We start from the raw sequence: 26,817 nt of genomic DNA, 5'->3' as shown, positions 1-26,817 counted from the left end.
CCTCCTCCCAGCTTATAAACCTGGACATGGTGAGAAATGACATACCTGTCTTAGGAGAGAATGAAAGGCTGCTTAATGAAGTCACTGTATTCCACGTTGCTCATGGGCAGGCTATTCTGAAAGCACGGAATATGATCAGTTATAACACCCAGGCCAAGATCCCAGTTGAATCCGGTTTGCCAGCTTTAGCAAATAAATGCCCAGTTAACTTGGGATATTAATGAAACAAGCAATTTCATTTCTTTTCTTCCTTCCTTCCTTCCTTCCTTCCTTCCTTCCTTCCTTCCTTCCTTCCTTCCTTCCTTCCTTCCTTTCTCTCTCTCTCTCTCTCTCTCTCTCTCTCTCTCTCTCTTTCTCTTTCTTTTTCTTTTTCCCCAAGCAGGTCCCAAATATTGCACGGGGGAAATGGTCCCAGGGGAAAAAAAAAATCTGTCATTCCTCGGGCATTCCAATCCGACCGGGTGTTTACACTGACGCCTTACGCAGAGGTGAGCAACGGTGTTCATAAGTGACCTTCGTTGGAGGGAGCTGACGGGACAGAGGGAGATGTTGGCAGTGGTTAATGACTTACCTGCCCCGAAAAGGAAGTCATCATGTCCCCAATGGCTTCAACCTGTGCAAACACAGCTGACTAAACAGCCGTCGTTAAAAAAGACATAGATAGGGAGTGTAAAGCACAGTGTCCAAGACCTGCTTGATTATATTGTAACTAGGGGCCCAGGCCACGCATCCGTGCACCTCGAAAGGAACTGAGGGCTGTGAGGCTGTGGTGGGCACAGGGTTGGGTCTCGGCCCATCCTCCCTGGTCCCTCCAACCACAGCCCCCAGTCCCCTGTCTGCTGGCAGCCCCGATCCCACCACGACCGCTCCCACACATTGATGGGGCTGGCCCGGCAGGCACCCTCGGACAGCAGGCTCCGATTGCCCGATGGTGAATGGGGAACCAGGGGTAGGTGGCGGCTGGGGGCAAGGCCGGATTTCGGCAGCCGGGGAAGATGGCCCTGATTGCAGGCCAGGCCGAGGGACCGTACCCATGCACGAATTTCATGCGCCGGGCCTCTAGTTAAAAAAATAAAAGGAATAGCCGAAACCGGTTTGGCTCAGTGGATAGAGCGTCGGCCTGCGGACTGAAAGGTCCCAGGTTCGATTCCGGTCAACGGCATGTACCTTGGTTGCAGGCACGTCCCCAGGAGGGGGTGTGTGCAAGAGGCAGCTGATCGATGTTTCTCTCTCATCCATGTTTCTAACTCTTTATCCCTCTCCCTTCCTCTCTGTGAAAAATCAATAAAATATATTTAAAAAATAAATAAATAAAATAAAAGGAATAAAAAGAAGTGAGATCATAACTCTAAAAATAAAAGAAAAAGGGGGAAAGTGGGGTGAGGCAGGGCAGGGAGGGTCACATTCCCAGGATGCAATGGAGCGTGCAAACCACAGCTCAGCAGAAAAATCTCCTCTGCAGGAACTCAGCGCCTCCTCGAGACCCAAGGACCAGGACTCCACCGGCCACAACACGTGTCCCCCTCGAATGAGACCCTGTCCCTGCACCTGTGTCTCCTAATCTCATGCGGGGGCGGGGGGGGGGGGCGGGAAACAACAGCCAAAGTTCTGATACAAAGAAAATTAACTGGTGGACATACCTCTGAGAAGATTGCATAGCCCCCAAAATACAGAAGTCTTAAAAATTCAGCCCGGCCGGCGTGGCTCTGTGGTTGAGCGTCGACCTAGGAACCAGGAGGTCAGGGTTCGATTCCCAGCCAAGGGCACAGGCCCGGGTTGTGGGCTCCATCCCCAGTAGGGGGCGTGCAGGAGGCAGCCAGTCCCTGATTCTCTCTCCTCATGGACGTTTCTCTCTCTCTCTCTCTCTCTCTCTCTCTCTCTCTCTCTCTCTCCCTCTCCATTCCTCTCTGTAATCAATAAAAACGTATTTTTATTTTAAAGAGAGAGAGAGAGAGGTCTGGCTTTGGAAATGAGGAATGTAGATTCCCCCCAACCCCCCAATGGAAGGTGTTTGCTAGTGACTCCTCCCCGCCAAGAGTGTACCCATGCCTGTGAGAGATTGCATGGCATTCTCTCTCCTTTTTTAAAAAAAATATTTTTTTTATTGATTTCAGAGAGGAAGGGAGAGGGAGAGATAGAAACATCCATGAGGAGAGAGAATCATGGATAGGCTGCCTCCTGCACACCCCCTACTGGGGACTGAGCCCGCAACCTGGGCATGTGCCCTTGACCGGGAATCGAACCCGGGACCCTTCAGTCCGCAGGCTGATGCTCTATCCATTGAGCCAAACCACCTAGGGCCATGAATTTATTAATATATATATATTTTTTTTTTTACTGATTTCAGAGAGGAAGAGAGAGGGAGAGAGAAAGAAACATCCATGATGAGAGAGAATCATGGATCAGCCGCCTCCTGCACGCCCCCCTACTGGGGATCGAGATGGCAACCCGGGCATGTGCCCTTGACCGGGAATTGAACCCGGGACCTTTGGTCTGCAGTCCGACGCTCTATCCACTGAGCCACACCAGCCACGGCTCAAGGACACTTTCCATTCAACATCATTTTTTTTTATTAGTTGCAGGTGTCTGTGGAAAAAATAGGTTTTCAGTATTTTTCTTTCTTTCTTTCTCTTTTTCAGAAAAACACAGATATCTCAAATTGCTGGTGACGAGATGTTTTGGAACTCGTCAAGACGCCAGCCCGACACCATGCCATCTGCCGCCATCAGTATGTGCTCTGTGACAGCGGTCGGCAAACTCATTCGTCCACAGAGCCAAACATCAACAGGACAACGATGGACATTTCTTTGGAGAGCCACATTTTTTAAACGTAAACGTCTTCGAACGCCACGTCTTCAACACATACTCGCCCAGGCCGTGGTGTTTTGTGGAAGAGCCACACTCCAGGGGCCAGAGAGCCGCCTGTGGCTCGCGAGCCGCGGTTTGCCGGCCACGGCTCGATGACATCCTGGCCCAGCTCCCCCCTTCACGTCCCGGAGAAATCATGCCGTGCTTTGCAATCCACGGATTGGAGAAGCCATGATGCCTTTTAAACTCTCCCTCAGGGTTTACCAACTCTATCAGTTCAGGCTCTTACGTCAACGCCGTGGAATTCATTTTCCCTTTTACGAAAATGGAGAGGATAAGACCTGCCTTGCCTAAGTTTTGTGAAACATTAAAAAAAAAAAAACACCAGGAAAACCCAAAAAAAAAACAGCCCTGGCCAGTTTGGCTCAGTGGTTCAGCATCAACCTATGAACCAGGAGGTCCAGTGCACAAAATTTGTGCATGGAGTGGGGGGGGGGGGCGTTCCTCAGCCCGGCCTGCACCCTCTTGCAATCGGGGACCCCTCGGGGGATCGGGCCTAAAATGGCAGTCGGACATCCGTCTCGCAATCCGGGGACGCTGGCTCCTAACCGCTGGCCCGCCTGCCTGCCTGATCGCCCCTAACTGCTCACCTGCCTGCCTGATGGCCCCTAACCGCTTGCCTGCCTGCCTGATCGCCCCTAACCACTCGCCTGCCTGCCTAATCACCCCTAACTGCTCACCTGCCTGCCTGATCACCCCTAACCACTCTCCTGCCTGCCTGATTGCCCTTAACCACTCACCTGCCTGCCTGATCACCCCTAACCACTCGCCTGCCTGCCTGATCACCCCTAACCACCTCTGTCTCAGCCCCTGCCACTGCAGGTTCATCTGGAAGGACGTCTGGAAGGTCGTTCGGCTGTCTAGTCTATTTAGCATATTACACTTCTATTGTTATAGATTTACTTATTTATTTATTTTAACCCTCATCCGAGGATATCTTTCCATTGATTTTTACAGAGAGCAGGAAAGAGAGAGGGAGAGACAGAGAGAACCATCGATGTGAGAGAAACACATTGGTTGGTTGCCTTCTGCACGTGCCCCGAGCATGGCCCAGGCCAGGGAAGAGCCTGCCACCGAGGCACATGCCCTTGACTGGAATCGAACCCGGGGACCCTTGGGTTCGTAGTCTGATGCTCTATCCACTGAGCCACACCGGCCAGGGCGAGGGCATCCTCCTCGATCCCAAACGGATTCCACGCGTCCGCTGAGCACGGCTCCCGATGACCTTTGCAACAGCACGTCGCTGCTGGGTAACAAATAGCCCCGCCCTTTTCCTCACACGTGGGGTATCAAGTCCTCCTCCTCGTCGCACCCACAGAGGGGAAAGGTCCCACAGCAAGGCTGAAGCCACGGCTTCCAGAGGGTGTTGAACACGGACAGCTGCTGGGGGGCCGGCGTGAGCGTCCGACGGTGCTCGCGGACGGCCGCCTCGACTTTCCGGACCACGGAGCCGTATACCGCCTCGTTGTCCGGGCTGAGGGGCCGGGTCTCGGAGGGGTCCCTCGAGATGTCGAAGAGCAGGGGAGGATCGTGGTGGGTGACGTCTCCCGTGCAGGAGCATATCCCCGTGGCGTAGCAGGCGCCAGCGTCCGGCGGGGAAAACTTGGGGGTCACGTAATGGACCTTCCACATGGTGGCACCTGGAAAACACACAGATCCCCGTGGGGACGCCGTATTTTTTTAAATATATTTTATCAATGTCTCTAACTCTCCATCCCTCTCCCTTCCTCTCTGTAAAAAAATCAATAAAATATAGTTTTTTAAATAATAAAAAAATAAAAGGAGACAGGTTAAGGGAGCTGTGGGACAACGTGACACATAACAATGTTCGAACAGCAGGAGTGCCAGAAGAGGCAGAAAGGGAGAAAGGAATAGAGAACGAGTTTGCAGAAACAATGGCGGAAAACCTCCCTGACCTGGCAAAGGAAAAAGTCACACAAGTTCAGGAGGCACAGAGAACCCCAAACAAGAGGAACCCAAACAGGCCCACACATGGTCATGAAAACGCCACAAATTAAAGGCAAAGCAAGAATCTTTTTTTTATATATATTTTATTGATTTTTTTTTTTTACAGAGAGGAAGGGAGAGGGACAGAGAGTTAGAAACATCGATGACGAGAGAGAAACATCAATCAGCTGCCTCCTGCACGCCCCCTACTGGGGATGTCCCCGCAACCAAGGTACATGCCCTTGACCGGGATCGAACCCGGGACCCTTCAGTCCGCAGGCCAACGCTCTATCCACTGAGCCACACCGGTTGGGGCCAAAGCAAGAATCTTGAAGGCAGCAGGCGGAAAGCAAGCGGTTACATACAAAGGAGCTCCCATAAGGCTGTCCCCTGATTTCTCGTCAGAAATTCCACAGGCCAGAAGGGAATGGAAAGCAAGCTACTGAAACCAAGATGGCTCTGTCTCTTTTATTTTTTTGTCTTTTTTAAAAATTTCTTTATTGATTAAGGTATTACATATGTGTCCTTATTCCCCCATTACCCCCCACCTCCCATTTATGCCCCCACCCTCCTGTTGTCTGTGTCCATTGATTAGACTTATATGCAGGCATACAAGTCCTTTGGTTGATCTCGCCCCCTAACCCCCACCCTCCAGCAGGGCCATCATTCAAGGTTAAAAGGAGAAAGGACTCGGTCGCGGTCTCGCGCCCACGTGTCTCCCGCCGTGGCACTCACAGTCTTTCTGATGCCACCGGACGGCGTGCAGGTACACGCCGCAGTAGTGGAAGAGGAACTCGTGGCTCGAGTGGCGAGCCCGGCCTTCCAGCAGCGGCATCAGGTTCTGGCCGTCGATCACTCTGAGGAGGGAGAGGAAAAGGCGGGAGGTGGCGAGAGAGGCGGGGTTTAGTCTCCTGTCTGTGGTCCGTGCACATCATAGCAACTAGTCGACCAGTCGACCGTCTGCCCCCTGGTGGTCAGTGCACGTCATAGCAAGCGGTTGAGCAGCCTTCGCATATCATTAGCATATTACGCTTGGATTGGCTGTTCGGTTTTCTGCCGTTCAGTCGATTTACATATTAGCCTTTTGTTATACAGGAAACTCCCATGCAACTGAAATCTATCTCCCCAGATTTGGAGCAGGCGTGTGGTTTCCTACCTGTCCACGGGCAGAATTCCTCCAGCAACGTAAGACAGCGTTGGGTAAATGTCCATGAGGCTGGTGGGCTCGTCAATGACCTTCCCGGCCTCCAGCACGGCCGGCCACCGGAATATTCCGGGCACGCGGATGCCCCCTTCCCATCCGCCCATCCCTTTCCCACCTGGAAGCAAAGAGGAGAGAAAATAAAGATTCAACTCAACCGTATCACGGGCCGCTCAACTGGGAATGAAACCGAGACTTACGTTGGCTCGTTATATTGATGGCGGCCTGCTGGCCTCAACGAGAGTGGACGATTTGCATATTAGCCTTTCATTATATAGGATATACACTGAGTGGCCAGATTACTATGCATTCAGAGATCATCATCATCTGGCCACTCCGTGTATATAATAATAATAGGAAGTGATATGAAAAAATAGGCAATAGAGTTTCACCAAAACATACAATAGAGAACTGAAATGCATAAACATGTCACCATGTATATTTATATATTGTATATGAGGCCCCTAGTACCCTAAGAAATGCAAATAATTCACAGTTCGAATTCATTCTCACCCTAGTCGGCTTGGCTCAGTGGATAGAGCGTCGGCCTGCAGACTGAAGGGTCCCGGGTTCGATTCCCGGTCGAGGGCACATGCCCGGGTTGTGGGCTCGATCCCCAGGAGGGGACGTGCAGGAGGCAGCCGATCCATGATTCTCTCTCCTCATGGATGTTTCCATCTCTCTCTCTCCCTCTCCCTTCCTCTCTGAAATCAATAAAAAACATATTTAAAAAAAATAAATCAATTTAAAAAAATAAAATAAATAAATAAAAATCTATAATAATAAAAGGGGAATATGCTAATTAGACCGGACGTCATTCCGGTCATCCTTCCTGATGAACCCGGTGCCAGAGGGAAGCTGGTGCCAGCAGCCAGGGGAAGGAAGGCCTACTCTTGCACAAATTTTTGTACATCGGGCCTCTAGTAGATAAATTAAAAACAATAAAGATATTTTTAAAATGTATTTCCCTATTGATTTCAGAGAGGAAGGGAGAAGGAGAGAGAGAGAAAAACATCCATGATGAGAGAGAATCATGGATTGGCTGCCTCCTGCACGCCCCCTACTGGGAATGGAGCCTGCAACCCGGGCGTGTGCCCTTGACCGTGAATCGAACCCGGGACCCTTCAGTCCGCAGGCTGATGCTCTATCTGCTGAGCGAAGCCGGCTAGGGCAAAAACAATAAAGATTTTTAAAATAAAACAAAATCCAATGACAGTAAATAATAATAATAATAATACGACAATCTGGCTCATAAAAATCTCCAAACAGCATGTGCCCATGCATCGAGGTGGGAGCATGCCCAGCCTCACACACAGAAGCACCCCAGCCCCTGGGCCTCACCTCTGTAGACCCCGTTCCAGCCGCCCAGGCGCTCCCCGCGGGCCTGCGCCTCCAGGCTGCCCCCGTTGTCCGAGGTGAAGTACACCAGCGTGTGGTTAGCCAGGCACTCCTTGTCCAGGACCTCCAGGATCTTACCTGCGGCGGGTGAGAGAGGAAGCCGTCACCTTTTAGGGGGACCGGCGCTGTTGAACCTGGGGTCACTGTGATGCGTTTGCTACACATCACAGCGTCATTGGATGAGAGTTTACGATAGACTAGAGGCCCGGTGCATGAGATTCCTGCACACGGGGGGAAAAGGGGGTCCCTCTGATGGTGCTCTTGTTCCAGCCTTACAAAGGGTTCAGCAATCTGGAGAAAAGGGCTGGTGCGTAGATTCAATAAGAGTCCAAAGATGAAAGATAGTTTTGAAAGGCATTGGGGGTCAGAGGAGCTTCAGCGAAAGGAGCTAAAGACTACCCCTTGTCTCAGGACCCCATGCTTTTTATTAACACAATGTGTCCTAAGGTAAGGTGGAGATAATACACTTCAAAGGGTAAGGTTTCAAAGGGTAGGGTTTACAGAAGCATTGTCAGGTTGGGGAATAGTCTATAGCTGTTCAGGTGTTTGGCCAGTAGGAGGCAATAACATGTCCATTGAGATGCCCTGAGCTGTCTGGCAGCAAACAGTCATCCTATTCAGGTTTGGGGGAAGTGCCTCTCAGCCATTCCAACAGGTGATTACATATGAGACTCGGCCCTTGTTGAGTCCCCAAGTTCCATCAACCTTTTGATGAAACTCTTGTAATGATGACATGCTGGAATTGGCTTCCGGCACCTTCCCACCAGGCTACTGGCACCTGAATAAACCCTTTTCCTTCCTCCCGGGGTTCTTGTTCCAGCGTTACAAAGGGTTCAGCAATCTGGAGAAAGGCTGTGCATAGATTCAATAAGAGTACAAAGATGAAAGATAGTTTTGAAAGGCATTGGGGGTCAGAGGAGCTTCAGCGAAAGGAGCTAAAGACTACCCCTTGTCTCAGGACCCATGCTTTTTATTAACACAATGTGTCCTAAGGTAAGGTGGAGATAATACACTTCAAAGGGTAAGGTTTCAAAGGGTAAGGTTTACAGAAGCATTGTCAGGTTGGGGAATAGTCTATAGCTGTTCAGGTGTTTGGCCAGTAGGAGGCAATAACATGTAGATTAAGATGCCCTGAGCTGTCTGGCAGCAAACAGTCATCCTATTCAGGTTTGGGGGAAGTGCCTCTCAGCCATTCCAACAGGTGATTACATACGTGACTCAGCCCTTGTTGAGCCCCCAAGTTCCATCGACCTTTTGATGAAACTCTTGTAATGATGACATGCTGGAATTGGCTTCCGGCACCTTCCAACCAGGCTACTGGAACCTGAATAAACACCTTTCCTTCCCACCAGGCTACTGGCACCTGAATAAACACCTTTCCTTCCCACCAGGCTACTGGCACCTAAATAAACCCTTTTCCTTCCTGCCGGGGATCTTGTTCCAGCATTACAAAGGGTTCAGCAATCTGGAGAAAGGCTGTGCATAGATTCAATAAGAGTCCAAAGACGAAAGATAGTTTTGAAAGGCATTGGGGGTCAGAGGAGCTTCAGCGAAAGGAGCTAAAGACTACCCCTTGTCTCAGGACCCCTTGCTGTTTATTAACACAATTTGTCCTAAGGCAAGGTGGAGATAATACACTTCAAAGGGTAGGGTTTACAGAAGCATTGTCAGATTGGGGATTAGCCTCTGGCTGTTCAGGTGTTTGCCCAACAGGAGGCAATAACATGCAGACTGAGATGCCCTGAGCTGTCTGGCAGCAAACAGTCATCCTATTCAGGTTTGGGGGAAGTGCCTCTCAGCCATTCCAACAGGTGATTACATACGTGACTCAGCCCTTGTTGAGCCCCCAAGTTCCACCAACCTTTTGATGAAACCCTTGTAATGATGACATGCTGGAATTGGCTTCCGGCACCTTCCCACCAGGCTACTGGCACCTGAATAAACCCCCTTCCTTCCCACCAGGCTACTCGCACCTGAATAAACCCTTTTCCTTCCTGCCGGGGTTCTTGTTCCAGCATTACAAAGGGTTCAGCAATCTGGAGAAAGGCTGTGCATAGATTCAATAACGAGTCCAAAGACAAAAGATAATTTTGAAAGGCATTGGGGGTCAGAGGAGCTTCAGCTAAAGGAGCTAAAGACTACCCCTTGTCTCGGGACCCCATGCTTTTTATTAACACAATGTGTCCTAAGGCAAGGTGGAGATAATACACTTCAAAGGGTAGGGTTTACAGAAGCATTGTCAGATTGGAGATTAGCCTGCGGCTGTTCAGGTGTTTGGCCAGTAGGAGGCAATAACATGCAGATTGAGATGCCCTGAGCTGTCTGGCAGCAAACAGTCATCCTATTCAGGTTTGGGGGAAGTGCCTCTCAGCCATTCCAACATGTGATTACATACGTGGCTCAGCCCTTGCTGAGCCCCCAAGTTCCATCAACCTTTTGATGAAACTCTTGTAATGATGACATGCTGGAATTGGCTTCCAGCAAGGATCTTACCTGTGGCAGGTGGAGAGAGGAACCCATCACCTTTTAGGGGGACCGGCGCTGTTTAACCTGGGGTCACTGTGATGCGTTTGCCACACATCACATCCTCATTAGATGAGAGTTTAGAATAGACTAGAGGCCCGGTGCACGAGATTCATGGACACAGGGGGTGGGGAATTCCCTCAGCCTGGCCTGCACCCTCTCACAGTCCGGGAACCCTTGGGGGATGTCCCCCGGGGAGCGGGCCTAAGCCGGCAGTCGGACATCCTTAGCTCTGCCATGGAGGCAGGAGAGGCTCCCGCCACCGCCAGTGCACTCACCAGCCATGAGCCCGGCTTCTGGCTGAGCAACATTCCCCCTGTGGGAGCGCACTGACCACCAGGGGGCAGCTCCCGCGTTGAGCGTCTGCCCCCTGGTGGTCAGTGCGCGTCATAGCGACCTGTGTTCCGCCGTTCGGTCGATTTGCATGGTAGCCTTTTAGTATATAGGATTGTATACTATTAGGAAATCAATCACTATTTATTGTAGCGTATTCTCATAGACATATAGTGTACATGACAGCTATCATAATAAAAGGGTAATATGCTAATTAGACCGGACCGCCGAACGACCTTCCGGATGTCATTCAGATGTTTTTCTGGACAAAGTCACGGCGGCAGGGGCCGAGGCAGAGGCAGTTCTGGGCGATCAGGCAGGTAGGCGAGCAGTTAGGGGTGATGAGGCAGGCAGGCAGAGTGGTTAGGGGTGATCAGGCAGGCAGAGTGGTTAGGGTGATCAGGCAGGCAGGTTAGCAGTTAGGGGCAATCAGGCAGGCATGCAGAGTGGTTAGGGGGATCAGACAGAGTGGTTAGGGGTGATCAGGCAGGCAGGCAAGCAGATAGGGGTGATCAGGCTGTCAGTCAGAGTGGTTAGGGGCAATCAGGCAGGCAGGCAGGAGAGCAGTTAGGAGCCAGAGGTCCCAAATTGAGAGAGGGATGTCCGACTTCCCGTTTAGGCCAGATCCCAACATCCCCCGAGGGGTCCCGGATTGCGAGAGGGTGCAGGCCGGGCTGAGGGACCCCCTCCCATGCACGAATTTCATGCACCAGGCCTCTAGTATACAATACAATATATGTTTTAATAGATTATAGATTATGTATTATAGATTATAGGTTGCGCCCTCTCGCAATCTGGGACCCCTCGGGGGATGTGGGAGAGCAGGTTTCGGCCCGATTCCCGCAGCCCAGGCCGAGGGACCCCCCCGAACTGGTGCACGAGTTCGTGCACCGGGCCTCCAGTAAATAAATAAATAACATTTCGGTCTAGATGACTTACCCACCATCCAATCCATTTCCTCCACGTTGTCGCCATAGCGACCGTATTTGCTGCGCCCCACGAACTTCTCCTTGGTGATCAGCGGCGTGCGGACGTGCAGAAACGACACAAATAGGAGAAACGGTCCCCGCATATTCCTAAGGGTCAAAGGTCGAACTCGGTTATCTTTACAGAGAGGGGCGATGTGGGGGTACGGATGGGCGTAGCCACCATGGAGAACATTACGGAGTTTCCTCCAAAAAAAATTTAAAAATTAAAGCCCTGGCCGGTGTGGCTCAGTGGATAGAGCGTCGGCCTGTGGACTGAAGGGTCCCGGGTTCGATTCCGGTCAAGAGCATGTGCCTTGGTTGCGAGCACATCCCCAGTAGGGGGCGTGCAGGAGGCAGCTGATCGATGTTTCTCTCTCATCGATGTTTCTGACTCTCTCTCCCTCTCCCTTCCTCTCTGTAAAAAATCAATAAAATATATTTTAAATACAAGAGCAACCAGAATGGCAGTTGTGGGTGACCAGGCCTGCAGGGGAGGGCAGTTAAGGGGGACCAGGCCTGCAGGGGAGGGCAGTTGAGAGGGATCAGGCCTGCAGGGGAGGGCAGTTGGGAGGGACCAGGCCTGCAAGGGAGGGCAGTTGGGGGTGATCAGGCCTGCAGGGGAGGGCAGTTGGGAGGGACCAGGCCTGCAAGGGAGGGCAGTTGGGGGTGATCAGGCCTGCAGGGGAGGGCAGTTAAGGGGGACCAGTCCTGCAGGGGAGGGCAGTTGGGGGGGACCAGGCCTGCAGGGGAGGGCAGTTGAGAGGGATCAGGCCTGCAGGGGAGGGCAGTTGGGAGGGACCAGGCCTGCAAGGGAGGGCAGTTGGGGGTGATCAGGCCTGCAGGGGAGGGCAGTTAAGGGGGACCAGGCCTGCAGGGGAGGGCAGTTGGGAGGGACCGGGCCTGCAGGGGAGGGCAGTTGGGGGGGACCAGGCCTGCAGGGGAGGGCAGTTGGGGGGGATCCATGCCTGCAGGGGAGGGCAGTTGTGGGTGACCAGGCCTGCAGGGGAGGGCAGTTGTGGGTGACCAGGCCTGCAGGGGAGGGCAGTTGGGGGGGACCAGGCCTGCAGGGGAGGGCAGTTGGGAGTGACCAGGCCTGCAGGGGAGGGCAGTTGGGGGGGACCAGGCCTGCAGGGGAGGGCAGTTGGGGGGGACCAGGCCTGCAGGGGAGGGCAGTTGTGGGCGACCAGGCCTGCAGGGGAGGGCAGTTAGGGGGGACCAGGCCTGCAGGGGAGGGCAGTTAGGGGGGACCAGGCCTGCAGGGGAGGGCGGTTGGGGGCAACCATCAGGCCTGCAGGGGAGGGCAGTTGGGGAGGACCAAGCCTGCAGGGGAGGGCAGTTGGGAGGGACCAGGCCTGCAGGGTAGGGCAGTTGGGGGGGACCAGGCCTGCAGGGGAGGGAAGTTGGGGGGGACCAGGCCTGCAGGGGAGGGCAGTTGTGGGGGACCAGGCCTGCAGGGGAGGGCAGTTAGGGGCAATCGGGCTGGCAGGGGAGCAGTTAGGCATCAATCAGGCTGGCAGGGGAGTGGTTAGGGGGTGATCAGGCTGGCAGGCAGAAGCGGTTAGGGGCAATCAGGCAGGCAGGCAGGCGAGCAGTTGGAAACCAGCAGTCCAGGATTGTGAGAGGGATCGGGCCTAAACGGGCAGTCGGACCTCCCCCGAGGTGACCCAGATTGGAGAGGGTGCAGGCTGGGCTGAGGGACACCGTCCCCCCCATGCACGAATTTCGTGCACCGGGCCTCTAGTAATAATAATCATCATCATGAAAAAGAAAGAAAGAATTAAAAAAAATAAACGAATCCTGCAGGACCACGTACGCGGCCGTGACCCCTCACCTGCGGACAAAGGCGACCGCCTCCCCGAGCAGCCGCACGGACACCCGGTCCTCCCGCGCGGGCTGCTGCAGGACGTCGTGTCCCCGCATGAGCAGGCAGTTCCAGCGCCGGACGAACCCATAGCTGGAGAACCAGCCGAGGAAGAAGAGCAGGGCCAGGAGGGCGGAGGCCAGGACCAGGCCCCAGGGCACCGCGAACCAGCGGGCGCACGCGGGCACCAGCAGCAGGACGGGCACCAGGGCCAGGGCCGCCGTGGACACGCCCAGCGCCACCCGCAGCCGGCGGTGCAGCTCGGGCGTCTCGGACGCCCGGCAGTCGCTCAGGAGGCCGAGGGGCGTCCCGAAGAAGTCGTCGAACCCGTGGTGCAGCGGGTGGTGGCAGTGGTCGCCCCGGGACGCGCAGCTCAGGCCCTGGTGCCACTTCCCTGCAGGGGAAACAGGAGGGCCTGTGAGGGCCGGGCCGGGGTGGCTCAGTGGACAGAGCGTCGGCCTGCGGATGGAAGGGTCCCGGGTTCGATTCCCGGTCAAGGGCACATGCTAAGGTTGCAGGCTCAATTTTGCAGGCTCAAGGTTACAGGTTGCAGGCCAGTAGGGGGCGTGCAGGAGGCAGCCGATCCATGATTCTCTCTCCTCATGGATGTTTCTATCTCTCCCTTCCTCCCTGAAGTCAATGAATATACTAATATGTATATATTTTTTTAAAAACCCTAGCCAGTTTAGCTCAGTGGATAGAGCGGAGGCCTGCAGACGGAAGGGTCCTGCGTTCGATTTCCGGTCAAGGGCACAGGCCTGGGTTGTGGGCTCCATCCCCAGTAGGGGGCGTGCAGGAGGCAGCCGGTCCATGATTCTCTCTCATCATGAATGTTTCTATCTGTCTCTCTCCCCTCTCCCTTCCTCTCTGAAATCAATAAAAATATATTTAATTTATAAAAAGAAAGAAAGCGGTCCATGGGGGAGAGAGGGGTCCATTTGTAACACATTCAACAATAAATATGTAATTAACATGATGAAGAATAACATGGCAATAAATACATGTCTATCAACAATGGTATTTACCCGGCCGGCATGGCTCAGGGGTTGAACGTTGACCTAGGAACCAGGAGGCCAGGGTTCGATTCCCGGTCAAGGGCACATGCCCGGGTTGCGGGCTCGATCCCCAGTAAGGTGGCGTGCAGGAGGCAGCCGATCCACGATTCTCTCTCCTCATGGATGTTTCTCTCTCTCCATTTCTATCTCTCCCTCTCCCTTCCTGTCTAAAATAAATAAAAAATATACTTTAAAAAAAGAAAAAAGAAAAGATAAACAAATAAAGTAATATTCACTCCTGCCCAGCCAGTGTGGCTCAATGGGTGAGGTCACGGTTCAATCCCCAGTCAGGGCGCATGCCCAGTAGGGGGCGTGCAGGAGGCAGCCGATCCATGATTCTCTCTCATCATTCATGTTGGTATCTTTCACTCTCCCTCTCCCTTCCTCTGTGAAATCAATAAAAAAAAATACATATTAAATTAGAGGCCTGATGCATGAGATTTGTGCCCTGGGGGGTGGGGGGTGGGGGCCTGGCTCAGCTCGGCCTGCGCCCTCTCGAGGTTTGGGAACCCTCGGGGATGTTTGCCTGCCTGCATTGAGCGTCTGCCCCCTGGTGGTCGTTGCGCTTCATAGCAACCAGTTGTTCCAACTGGCTTCCCTCTTGTAACTCTCTCCGCCCTCCGACCTCCCTCTCATAGCAGGCGTTCAGCCCCACCCGGCCGCTCGGCGCCTGCATATGCAAATTAACCTGTCATCTTTGTTGGTTTAATTTGCATAGTCACTCCTAATTGGCTGATGGGTGTCGTGGAGGTACAGTCAATTTGCATATTTCTCTTTTATTAGTGTCGATTCTTCCTTCACCCTCTCCTCTCACGGGGACCCAGCCAGAGCCCCCGGGAAGACTTCAGCATGGGGGACTGGGAGGAGGCCCATCTGTCTGACCCTGCGTCCATGTCTAGAGCGCCCCGGTCCGTACCTATGAGTCCCGTGCGGTAACCCCGATCCTGCAGCAACTTGGCGAAGGTCGTCTCGTTGGTGGGGAGACCTCCAGAGCCGCCCAGCCAGGCAAGGCCACGGTTCATGTTGAAGGCAGACGCCATCCCTTGCAGGCACAGAAGCAAAGAAAAGGTGATGACAATTGACATTGTTATAAAAAAAAAAAACTGGCTATTGTTTAACTAGAGGCCCGGTGCATGAATTCGTGCACCCGTGGGGTCCCTCGGCCTGGCCTGTGGGTCGGGCGGACACCGGCTCTCCGACATCCCCCGAGGGGTCCCGGATGGCGAGAGGGCACAGGCCAGGCCGAGGGGCCCCACGGGTGCACGATCGGGGCCGGGGAGGGACGCGGGAGGTTGGCCAGCCGGGGAGGGACCGCGGGAGGGCTCCAGGGCGTGTCCGGCCCGTCTCGCTCAGTCCCGATCGGCCGGACCCCAGCAGCAAGCTAACCTACCGGTCGGAGCGTCTGCCCCCTGGTGGTCAGTGCACGTCATAGCAACTGGTTGACCAGTCAACTGTCTGCCCCCTGGTGGTCAGTGTACGTCATAGCGAGCAGTTGAGCGGCCTTAGCATATCATTAGCATATTACGCTGTGATTGGTTGAACGGCCGACTGGTCAACCAGACACTTAGCATATTAGGCTTTTATTCTATAGGATGGGAATGGAAGAGAGGGAAGACTAGATAACAGCACCTGGGCAGGCGTGGCTCACTGGTTGAGCATGGACCTAGTAACCAGGAGGTCAGGGTTCGATTCCCGGTCAAGGGCACAGGCCCGAGTTGCAGGCTCGATCCCCAGTGGGGGGCGTGCAGGAGGCAGCTGGTCCATGATTCTCTCTCCTCATGGATGTTTCTCTCTCTCTCCCTCTCTCTTCCTCTCTGAAATCAATACAAGTACATTAGAAATAATAATAATAATAAACAAATAAACAAAATACTGGTTCAACGGACATCGATTGAAGGGCACAGAATTCCAGAGCTATGCAAGTCATTGCCTCTCTGAAATCCATAGAAACACATTAATGATTTTTTTAAGTCCTAACCCGAGGATATTTTCCCATTGATTTTTTAAAATATATTTTATTGATTTTTTTACAGAGAGGAAGGGAGAGGGATAGAGAGTCAGAAACATCGATGAGAGAGAAACATCCATCAGCTGCCTCCTGCACACCCCCCACTGGGGATCGAGCCTGCAACCAAGGTCCATGCCCTTGACCGGAATCGAACCTGGGACCCTTCAGTCCACAGGCTGACGCTCTATCCACTGAGCCACACCAGCCAGGGCTATTAAATTAGAAATGGAAGAAGGAAGGAAGGAAGGAAGGAAGGAAGGAAGGAAGGAAGGAAGAGAAAGAGAGAGAGAGAGAGAGAGAGAGAGAGAGAGAGAGAGAGAGAGAGCTCTGTGATGAGATGAAACTTCCCAGACTCACCTGATCGGACGGGGTAGCGGCCGGTCAGGAAGGCGGCCCGGCTTGGGGTGCCCACAGAGGCGGCCGCCAGGTGCTGGGTGAGCATCACTCCCTCCCGGGCCAGGCGGTCGATGTTGGGGGTGCTGCAGGCAGACGGAGAGTCGGCATGTGAGTTTCTGATTCCCAACCCAACGCACGAGATTCCAAGCCTTTCTGTTTTGGGGTTCAGATGGCTCTGTAACCGGTCACCCCAAAATACAGGCTTGGTGGGGGTTTTATTTCAATACAAGAGGCCCGGGGAATGGATTCGTGCCCCAGTGGGGTCCCTCGGCCTGGCCTGTGGGATCGGGCGGAAACCGGCTCTCCGACATCCCCCGAGGGGTCCCGGATGGCGAGAGGGCGCAGGCCAGGCCGAGGGACCCCACCGGTGCACGATCGGGGCCGGGGAGGGACGCGGGAGGTTGGCCAGCCGGGGAGGGACCGCGGGAGGGCTCCAGGGCGTGTCCGGCCCGTCTCGCTCAGTCCCGATCGGCCGGACCCCAGCAGCAAGCTAACCTACCGGTCAGAGCGTCTGCCCCCTGGTGGTCAGCGCACATCATAGCGACTGGATGACCGGTCGACTGTCTGCCCCCTGGTGGTCAGTGCACGTCATAGTGAGCGGTTGAGCGGCCTTAGCATATCATTAGCATATTACGCTGTGATTGGTTGAATGGAAGACTGAAAGACCGGACACTTAGCATATTAGGCTTTTATTATATAGGATTTTTATTGATTTCAGAGAGGAAGGGAGAGAGAGAGAGAGATAGAAAACATCCATGATGAGAGAGAATCACGGATCGGCTGCCTCCTGCACGCCCCCTACTGGGGATGGAGCCCACAACCCGGGCATGTGCCCTTGACCGGAATCGAACCCAGGACCCCTCAGTCCGCAGGCCGACGGTCTATCAACTGAGCCACACTGGCTAGGGCGGATCTTATCATATTTCTAAACTTAATGGGTAACTTACAGTCCATAAAACATTAACAGACTTCTTGCAGTGAAATTTAGCTTTTTTGTTGTTGTTAATCGTCACCGGAGGATATTTGTCCATTTATATTTTTTAGAAAGAGAATAGAAGGGGGGGGAGAGAGAGAGAGAGAGAGAGAGAGAGAGAGAGAGAGAGAGAGAGAGAAGAGAGAGAAACAAAGATGTGAGAGAGACTGGGGTGAGGGATCGAACCTGCAACCCTGGTACGTGACCTTGACCGGGAATCGAACCCGTGACCCTTCGGTGGGAGAGGAGAATGACTAAGGAATTAAGCCTTATTTTAAAATACATTTTTATTGATTTCAGAGAGGGAGGGAGAGGGAGAGAGAGATGGAAACATCGATGATGAGAGAGAAAAAAACCATTGCTCGGCTGCCTCTTGCACGCCCCCCCACTGGGGTTCGAACCCACAACCCTAGCCAGTGCTCATGACCGGGAATCGAACCCGGGACCCTTCAGTCCGCAGGCCGACGCTCTATCCACTGAGCCACACCGGCCAGGGCAGGAATGAGCCTTAATAAATACTTTTCTCTGGGCCTTTTGGGGGGTGATGGAGAACCCGAGAATCAGACAGAGATGATGGTGTGAAACCTGGGGGGTTGACTAAAAGCCTCTGAAATGCTAGAATTAAATGGGTTGACAAGGTTAAAAAGTGTGTGTTATGTGTTTTGTGGTGGGTTTTTAATCTATTTTTTGCACAGTCATCAAATAAAAATTTAAAAAAAAAACAACAACAGAGACAACTGTATTGGGGATGCAACAATGCTGCGTTCGCGCGCCCTCTGCTGGCCGCGTGGAGCAATTGCAGGGAGCCGACGGGGGCGGGGCCAGAGGTACCACCCGCCCCATCCTTTACCTGACGGTGCTGTTGCCATAGCAACAGACATCCCCAATCCCCAGGTCATCGGCCATCAGCAGGACGATATTGGGCCTCGAATTCCAGGTCACGAACGTCCCCCGGAGGCCCCCAAAGAGGCCGCACAGCGACACCCACAGCCGGAGGTTCCTGGAAAGTCATTATTTTGGGGAGAAAAACAAACAAATAAACAAAACAACCAAAAAAATAAACAACAACCTTATCCATTCATGTTTGCATTTGAAGCAACTTCAGAAAAGGAAGCCCCAGGCCAGGGCGGCTCAGTGCGTTGGGCGTCTTTGCGTGCAACGAGGGGGTCCCGGGTTCGATTCCCGGTCGAGGGCACGTGCCCGGGTTGCGGGCTCGATCCCCAGTAGGGGGCGTGCAGGAGGCAGCCGATGCATGATCCTCTCTCATCATGGATGTTTTTCTGTCTCTCTCTCCATTCCTCTCTCTGAAAAATCAATAAAAATATACACTGAGTGGCCAGATGATGATGATCTCTGATCGCATAATCATCTGGCTAGATATAGATATAGATATAGATATAGATATAGGTATAGGTATAGGTATAGGTATAGGTATAGATATAGATATAGAGATATATCTAAGACGCCCAACCCATATAGATATCTCTATATCTATATCTATACCTATACCTATACCTATACCTATACCTATACCTATACCTATACCTATACCTATATCTATATCTATATCTATATCATCTATATCTAAAATTCCTACTGTGGTTCTAGCTGGTCTGGCTCAGTGGATAGAGCGTCAGCCTGTGGACCGAAGGGTCCTGGGTTCGATTCCCCGTCAAGGGCACGTGTCCAGGTTGCGGGCTCGATCCCCAGTCGAGGGCGTGCAGATTCTCCCTCATCATGGATGTTTCTCTCTCTCTCTTCCTCTCTGAAATCAATAAAGATATAACTTGTAATTTTAAAAAATGGGGAAAAAAATATCCTCTGGTGAGGATTGAATGAATGAATGAGTGAGTGAGTGAATAGATACCATCCTATATAATAAAAGCCTAATATGCTAAGTGCCTGACCATTTGACCAGTCGACCAGTCGCTATGACGTGCACTGACCACCAGGGGGCAGACGCTCCAACTGGTAGGTCAGCTTGCTGCTGGGGTCCGGCCGATCGGGACTGAGTGAGACGGGCCGGACACGCCCTGGAGCCCTCCCGCGGTCCCTCCCCGGCTGATCAACCTCCCGCGTCCCTCCCCGGCCCCGATCGTGCACCAGTGGGGTCCCTCGGCCTGGCCTGCACCCTCTTGCAATCCGGGACCCCTCGGGGGATGTCAGAGAGCCGGTTTCAGCCCGATCCTGCAGGCCAGGCCAAGGGACCCCACGGGTGCACGAATTCGTGCACCGGGCCTCTAGTTAAAAATATATATGTATATATATTTTAAATCTTTGGTACATTTACACCACTATTCTCTCCTATGATGTCCATACTCCTAAACAATCGGCCCATCCATGGGCGCCCTTAAAATTCCTCCCGTGATCCCTGACTTTGGATCCGTGTGGCCGCCATCTTGGAATTCCTCCTTGCCTTCGGCCCCACGAACTCCCACACGGGCAGGTTGTCCTTCCCGAGATGCACATCACTTCCTCCTCTCTGACTCCATCCGCCCACACCCCCCTCCCCCCCTATGCCATCCTCATCCCCCTTACCCACGCCCCAGAGATCAAGCAGATCCCACTTGGTCAGCCAGGATGGAGAAGGCATAGACCAAGACCCCACCTCTGGAGGTAGAGAGAGGGACGGAGGTTTGGGACGCCGTCGACTCACCGGTCACAGGAGGGCTGTCTCATCGCTCCCGATTCCGGTATCTGCCGAAGAAACGGATCAACTCAGAACATCGGTGCCGAGGACCCAGGTCAACGGGAATTCCTATAAATGCGAGGAGTTGACCAGAAGGCTGATCTGGGCTCCTCTGATAGTCACAGGGTGAATACACGGAGCGGCCAGACGATGGTGATCTCTGGACGCATAATCATCCGGCCACTCCGTGTCTGTCCTATAGAATAAAAGGCGAATATGCAAATGGTCCCCTCGACCGGGAGTTCGACCAGCAGGCAGGCCGGCCGACTGCCCATGTCCCCTCCCCCTGGCCAGGCTGGCTGGACCCCACCCATGCACGGATTCATGCACCCCTCAGGGGATATCAGAGAGCCGGTTTGGCCCGATCCCGCAGGCCAGGCTGAGGGACCCCACTGGTGCATGAATTCATGCACCGGGCCTCTAGTGAACAAGATAAACTGATGAACAAACATAGAGACAGAGGGGAAACTATATACCGTATTTTCCGGCGTATAAGACGACTTTTTAACCCAGGAAAATCTTCTCTACGCCCAGTCGTCTTATACGCCGGAAAATAGGGTATATTTTTTAGAATATAATAGGAGTGACCCTGTTATTTGTAGACTTTTAACATTTCCTGTAACTTTTGTGATATCATAGTATGTTAGTACAGTTTTGATAATATTATTATACTTAAAATCCTTTTTTTTTTCTTGAAATATGAGTGTTTAATGCATGGCATATTATATTTAAGGTCGTTTTTTTCTTGAATAATTGGTGTTTATTGCATGTACCATTATTATTTTTATGATCGTTTTTCAAAAAAAAATCCTATGTAATAAAGAGGTAATATGCAAATGGATCATCACTCCAACACACAAGATGGCTGCCCCCATGTGGTCAAAGATGGATGCCCCCAGGTGCACACATAATGGCCGCCACAAGATGGCCAGCAGGGGAGGGCAGTTGGGGGGGACCAGGCCTGCAGGGGAGGACAGTTGGGGGGGACCAGGCCTGCAGGGGAGGGCAGTTGGGGGTGACCAGGCCTGCAGGGGAGGGCAGTTGTGGGCGATCAGGCCTGCAGGGGAGGGCAGTTAGGGGCGACCAGGCCTGCAGGGGAGGGCAGTTAGAGGTGACCAGGCCAGCAGTGAGGGGTCAGTTGGGGGTGACCAGGCCAGCAGTGGGGGGTCAGTTGGGGGCAATCAGGCCTGCAGGGGAGGGCAGTTAGGGGTGACCAGGCCTGCAGGGGATGGCAGTTAGGTGGGGGAACCAGGCCTGCAGGGGAGGGCAGTTGTGGGAGACCAGGCCTGCAGGGGAGGGCAGTTAGGAGTGACCAGGCCATCAGGGGAGGGCAGTTGGGGGGACCAGGCCTGCAGGGGAGGGCAGTTAGGGGTGACCAGGCCTGCAGGGGAGCACAGTTGGGGGCAACCAGGCCATCAGGGGAGGGCAGTTGGGGGTGACCAGTCTGGCAGGGGGTCCCATCAGGGCAGGCCGGCCGGACCTCAACTGTGCATGAATTTGTGCACCGGGCCTCTAGTAAATACATACATTAAATTAAATTAAATCAAATCAGGAGGATGCATGCCTCCATGCCCTGAGTCCCTTTGATCAGCAGACTCTCTAAGTGTACAAGCGCGTTTCCCCGCCCCCGGGAGAAATCTAAACAGTCATTACTTTTATGGGCCCTTTCATCTCAGGACACAGCCAGGTCACCTGGGTGTTTATCTCCCGGAGGCGCCCCGTTTCGCCCCCCGGAAGGACGATCATCAAACCGTCTGTCCCACTCTGACCCGGACCCCGTGGGCTCCAGGAGTGGGCGGTGGCTTCCAGACACACTCATAAACTTAAACACGGCCTGTCCGTCGATTAAAACGAGCTCCCTGTTCAGACTGACGGCCTCAGGGAGTCCAGCCGGGGAGAGCAGCCGGGGACACCCCTACGTGTTCCCAATAAACACGACTCTCCTGTCTTCTCTTCCGCTCCTGGGAAGCGTGCAATTACACACCAACCCCGTGGTCCGAGGGTAGATAATGGATAGATGATGGATAGATATAGATAGATGATAGATAGATAGATACATACATACATACATACATACATCATAGATAGATAGATAGATAGATAGATAGATAGATAGATAGATAGATAGATAGATGATAGGCAGGTAGATAGATTATGAGAGATGATGAATAGATAGATGATAGATAGATAGATAGATAGATAGATAGATAGATAGATACATACATACATACATACATACATCATAGATAGATAGATAGATAGATAGATAGATAGATAGATAGATAGATAGATGATAGGCAGGTAGATAGATTATGAGAGATGATGAATAGATAGATGATAGATAGATAGATAGATAGATAGATAGATAGATAGATACATACATACATACATACATCATAGATAGATAGATAGATAGATAGATAGATAGATAGATAGATAGATGATAGGCAGGTAGATAGATTATGAGAGATGATGAATAGATAGATGATAGATAGATAGATAGATAGATAGATAGATAGATAGATAGATAGATAGATACATACATACATACATACATACATACATACATAGATACATAGATACATAGATAGGTACATAGGTACATAGGTACATAGGTAGATAATGGATAGATGATAGATAACAGATGATGATAGATAGATGATAGATAGAGAAAGATACATAGATAGATACATAGATAGATGATAGATAGATAGATAGATAGATAGATAGATAGATAGATAGATACATGATAGGTAGGTAGATAGATAGATAGATAGATAGATATAGATAGATATAGATAGATGATAGAAAGATAGAGGATAGATATGTAGATGACAGATAGATGATGGATAGATGATAAATGGATGGATGGAGGATGGATGGATGGATAGATGATAGATGTTACATAAATAAATAGATGATGACTAGATAATGGATAGATATAGATAGATGGATGGATGATAGATAATGGATAGACGACAGATTATAGATGATAGATAGCAGATAGATAAATGATAGATATGTAGATGACAGATGATGGATAGATAGATAGATGGGTACATGGAAGGATGAATGGAATGTTGGATGAACGGATAGATGCTACATGAATACACAGATGATAAACAGATAATAGATGATAGAAGATAGATAATAGATAGATAGATAGATAGATGATAGATAGATAGATAGATAGATAGATAGATGATAGAGATAGATAGATAGATAGATAGATAGATAGATAGATAGATAGATAGATAGATGATAGATATAGATAGATAGATAGATAGATAGATAGATAGATAGATGATAGATAGATAGATAGATAGATAGATAGATAGATAGATAGATAGATAGATATAGATATAGATGATAGACATGTAGATGACCGATAGATGAGGGATAGATGACAGATGGGTGGACGGATGGATGGAAGGATAGATAGAAAGATAGATTATATATAAATAAATGATGATAAATAGATCATGGATCATTATCGTTTATTTATTTATGTAGTATTTATCTGTCCATCTAACCTTCCATTCATCCTTCCATCCATCCATCCATCCATCATCTATCAATCATTTATCTTTCATCTACCCATTGTCTATCATATATCTATCTACCTATCTATTCTATCTATCTATCATCTATCTATCTATCCATCTATCTATCTATGTATCTATCAACTATCTATCTATCTACTTTCTATCTTAATTATAATAATGTTACATGCAATAAACATTAATATCTCAAGAAATATGATTTTAAGTATGATAATGTGACATGCATTAAACACCAATTATTCAAGAAAAAATGATCTTACATATAATAGTATTACATGCAGTAAACATTAACATTTCAAGAATAAAAGGATTTTAAGTATAATATTACCAAAACTGTACTAACGTAGTCTAATATCACAAAAGTTGTAGGAAATATTAAAAACCTGCAAATAGCAGGATTACTTCTCTTATATTCTGGAATATTTTCCCCCTCTGCCTCTATTTTTGTTCATCAGTTTATGTTGTGCAATTCATTATATTCCACAAATGAGTCAGATCATTGTATATTTATCTTTCTCCAACCGGCTTATTTCACGTAGCATGGTGTTTTTAAAGTCCATTTTGTCGGATAGGAGTATTGCCACTCCAGTTGTTTTTGTTTCTTTTCCATTTGCATGGAAAATTTTTTCTTCATCCCTTCACTTTCATCCTGTGCGTGTTAAAAAAAAATCTTAATAAAAAAAATCTATACTAATAAAAGGGTAATATGCTAATTAGACCGGACATCTTCCAGACATCCTTCCGGACAAAGCCATGGTGGCGGGGCTGGGACAGAGGCAGTTAGGGGCAATCAGGCCGGCAGGGGAGAGCAGTTAGGGGTGATCGGGCTGGCGGGGGAGGGCAGTTAGGGGCGATCAGGCCGGCAGGGGAGGGCAGTTAGGGGTATCCATCCATCAGGGGAGAGCAGTTAGGGGCAATCAGGCCGGCAGGGGAGCAGGCAGGGGAGGAGTTAGGGGTGATCAAGCAGGCAGGGGAGAGCAGTTAGGGGCAATCAGGCAGGCAGGGGAGAGCGGTTAGGGGCAATCAGGCAGGCAGGGGAGAGCGGTTAGGGGTGATCAGGCCAGCAGGGGAGAGCAGTTAGGGGCGATCAGGATGGCAGGGGAGAGCAGTTAGGGGCGATCAGGCCGGCTGGGGAGAGTAGTTAGGGGTATCAGGCAGGCAGGGGAGAGCAGTTAGGGGCGATCAGGCATGCAGGGGAGAGCAGTTAGGGGCGATCAGGCCTGCAGGGGAAGGCAGTTAGGGGCGATCAAGCCAGCAGGGGAGAGCGGTTAGGGGCGATCAGGCAAGCAGGGGAGAGCAGTTAGGGGCGATCAGGCTGGCAGGGGAGAGCAGTTAGGGGCGATCAGGCTAGTAGGGGAGAGCAGTTAGGAGTATCAGGGTGGCAGGGGAGAGCAGTTAGGGGCGATCAGGCAGGCAGGGGAGAGCAGTTAGGGGTATCCATCCAGCAGGGGATAGCAGTTAGGGGGCGATCAGACCGGCAGGGGAGAGCAGTTAGGGGTATCCATCCAGCAGGGGAGAGCAGTTAGGGGGCGATCAGACCGGCAGGGGAGGGCAGTTAGGGGCGATCAGGCCGGCAGGGGAGGGCAGTTAGGGGTATCCATCCATCAGGGGAGAGCAGTTAGGGGCGATCAGGCCGGCAGGGGAGCAGGCAGGGGAGGAGTTAGGGGTGATCAGGCAGGCAGGGGAGAGCAGTTAGGGGTATCAGGATGGCAGGGGAGAGCAGTTAGGGGCGATCAGGCAGGCAGGGGAGAGCAGTTAGGAGTATCAGGCAGGCAGGGGAGAGCAGTTAGGGGCGATCAGGCAGGCAGGGGAGAGCAGTTAGGAGTATCAGGATGGCAGGGGAGAGCAGTTAGGGGCGATCAGGCAGGCAGGGGAGAGCAGTTAGGGGTATCCATCCAGCAGGGGAGAGCAGTTAGGGGGCGATCAGACCGGCAGGGGAGAGCAGTTAGGGGTATCCATCCAGCAGGGGAGAGCAGTTAGGGGGCGATCAGACCGGCAGGGGAGAGCAGTTAGGGGTATCCATCCAGCAGGGGAGAGCAGTTAGGGGCGATCAGACCGGCAGGGGAGAGCAGTTAGGAATATCAGGATGGCAGGGGAGAGCAGTTAGGGGCGATCAGGCCGGCAGGGGAGAGCAGTTAGGGGCGATCAGGCAGGCAGGGGAGCAATTAGGAGCCAGCAGTCCCGGATTGCGAGAGGGATGTCCAACTGCCGGTTTAGGCCAGGATCAGGCCTACACCAGCAGTCGGACATCCCCCGAGGGGTCCCGGATTGGAGAAGGTGCAGGTCGGGCTGAGGGACCCCCCCCCCCACTCACACACACACCATGCACAAATTCCATGCACCAGGCCTCTAATATGTAATAACACAAACACTCCCCTATCCACTCTGGACCCCACAGACCACGTGTGCACACGGAATGGGGGGGAAAATGAGAGTCCTACTCACTCAACACAGCTGTCCTTCCGTCTCCGGCATTTGCGGACTCGAGTCCCGCAGCTCTGAGCGCCCCTCCTCCGGGGATGAACATTAAATACGTGTTTCAAGCATCAGGGTCAGGCCCGGCCGGAGTCCGTCCATCATTTTATTTTTTTTTTTATAGTTAAACACCACCCATCCACCCCGGCAGCGGCGACCCAGTCATTTAGGGATGAACTCGTTTCTCTCCACCGTCTGACGGTTGCGAAACCCACACGGGTGTAATTAAGGGGTTTCATGACACGGAGTGGTTTCCTGACAAGATAATTGTTTGGGAACGTAGCCCAGGCGTACAGATCAGCAGTTCAAAGAAGGGAGGGGAGGGAGGGAGGGAAAAAAAGAGAAAAAAAAAATAAAAAAAAATAAGAGGGAATATAGGATGTCCCCCATCCCTCCCCCCCCCAAAAAAAATGTATGCACATTTTCACAGCTGAGAACTCACTCAATTTTCATTCCTTTTCAGGTTTAACTGATTTGAAATAATGGGTTTTTGTGTGTTTTTTCTAATTCTCAACTGAGGATATTTTTTCCATTGATTTTTTTAGAGAGAGAGGAAGAG

At 51.6% G+C, this 26,817-nt stretch overlaps 1 protein-coding gene across 3 annotated transcripts; it reads right to left on the bottom strand.

Moving 5' to 3' along the window:
• Window positions 1-3,848: 3,848 nt before the first annotated feature.
• ARSH (arylsulfatase family member H) lies at window positions 3,849-26,371 on the bottom strand. 3 transcript variants are annotated; one of them, XM_079766079.1, is made up of 11 exons: window positions 26,229-26,371; window positions 20,188-20,416; window positions 18,382-18,531; window positions 16,520-16,641; window positions 15,071-15,196; window positions 13,070-13,493; window positions 11,210-11,346; window positions 7,358-7,492; window positions 5,972-6,134; window positions 5,551-5,672; window positions 3,849-4,508 (listed from the first exon to the last, which is right to left on the bottom strand). In XM_079766079.1, the coding sequence occupies exons 2-11, from the start codon at window positions 20,208-20,210 to the stop codon at window positions 4,144-4,146; spliced, it is 1,767 nt and encodes a 588-aa protein (XP_079622205.1). In that variant the 5' UTR covers window positions 20,211-20,416; window positions 26,229-26,371; the 3' UTR covers window positions 3,849-4,143. The 3 variants fall into 3 exon arrangements, with proteins under 3 accessions (XP_079622205.1, XP_079622206.1, XP_079622207.1); XM_079766080.1 differs by having other exon boundaries at window positions 20,188-20,228; XM_079766081.1 differs by lacking the exon at window positions 18,382-18,531.
• Window positions 26,372-26,817: the final 446 nt, after the last annotated feature.

The sequence above is a fragment of the Cnephaeus nilssonii genome (assembly GCF_951640355.1).
Source record: "Cnephaeus nilssonii genome assembly, chromosome: Y".
Lineage (NCBI taxonomy): Eukaryota > Metazoa > Chordata > Mammalia > Chiroptera > Vespertilionidae > Cnephaeus > Cnephaeus nilssonii.
This window is presented reverse-complemented; position numbering and strand designations above follow the sequence as displayed.

What these genes read in the sequence shown, in the direction of transcription:
- ARSH (XM_079766079.1), bottom strand. Translation starts at nt 20,210, where the DNA reads ATGAGACAGCCCTCCTGTGACCG. An exon ending in GCGGTCGCCTTTGTCCGCAG is followed by an intron (nt 11,347 to 13,069) that starts GTGAGGGGTCAC and finishes TTTGACCCTTAG; the next exon opens with GAATATGCGGGGACCGTTTC. An exon ending in CTGGAACGGGGTCTACAGAG is followed by an intron (nt 6,135 to 7,357) that starts GTGAGGCCCAGG and finishes CTTTGCTTCCAG; the next exon opens with GTGGGAAAGGGATGGGCGGA.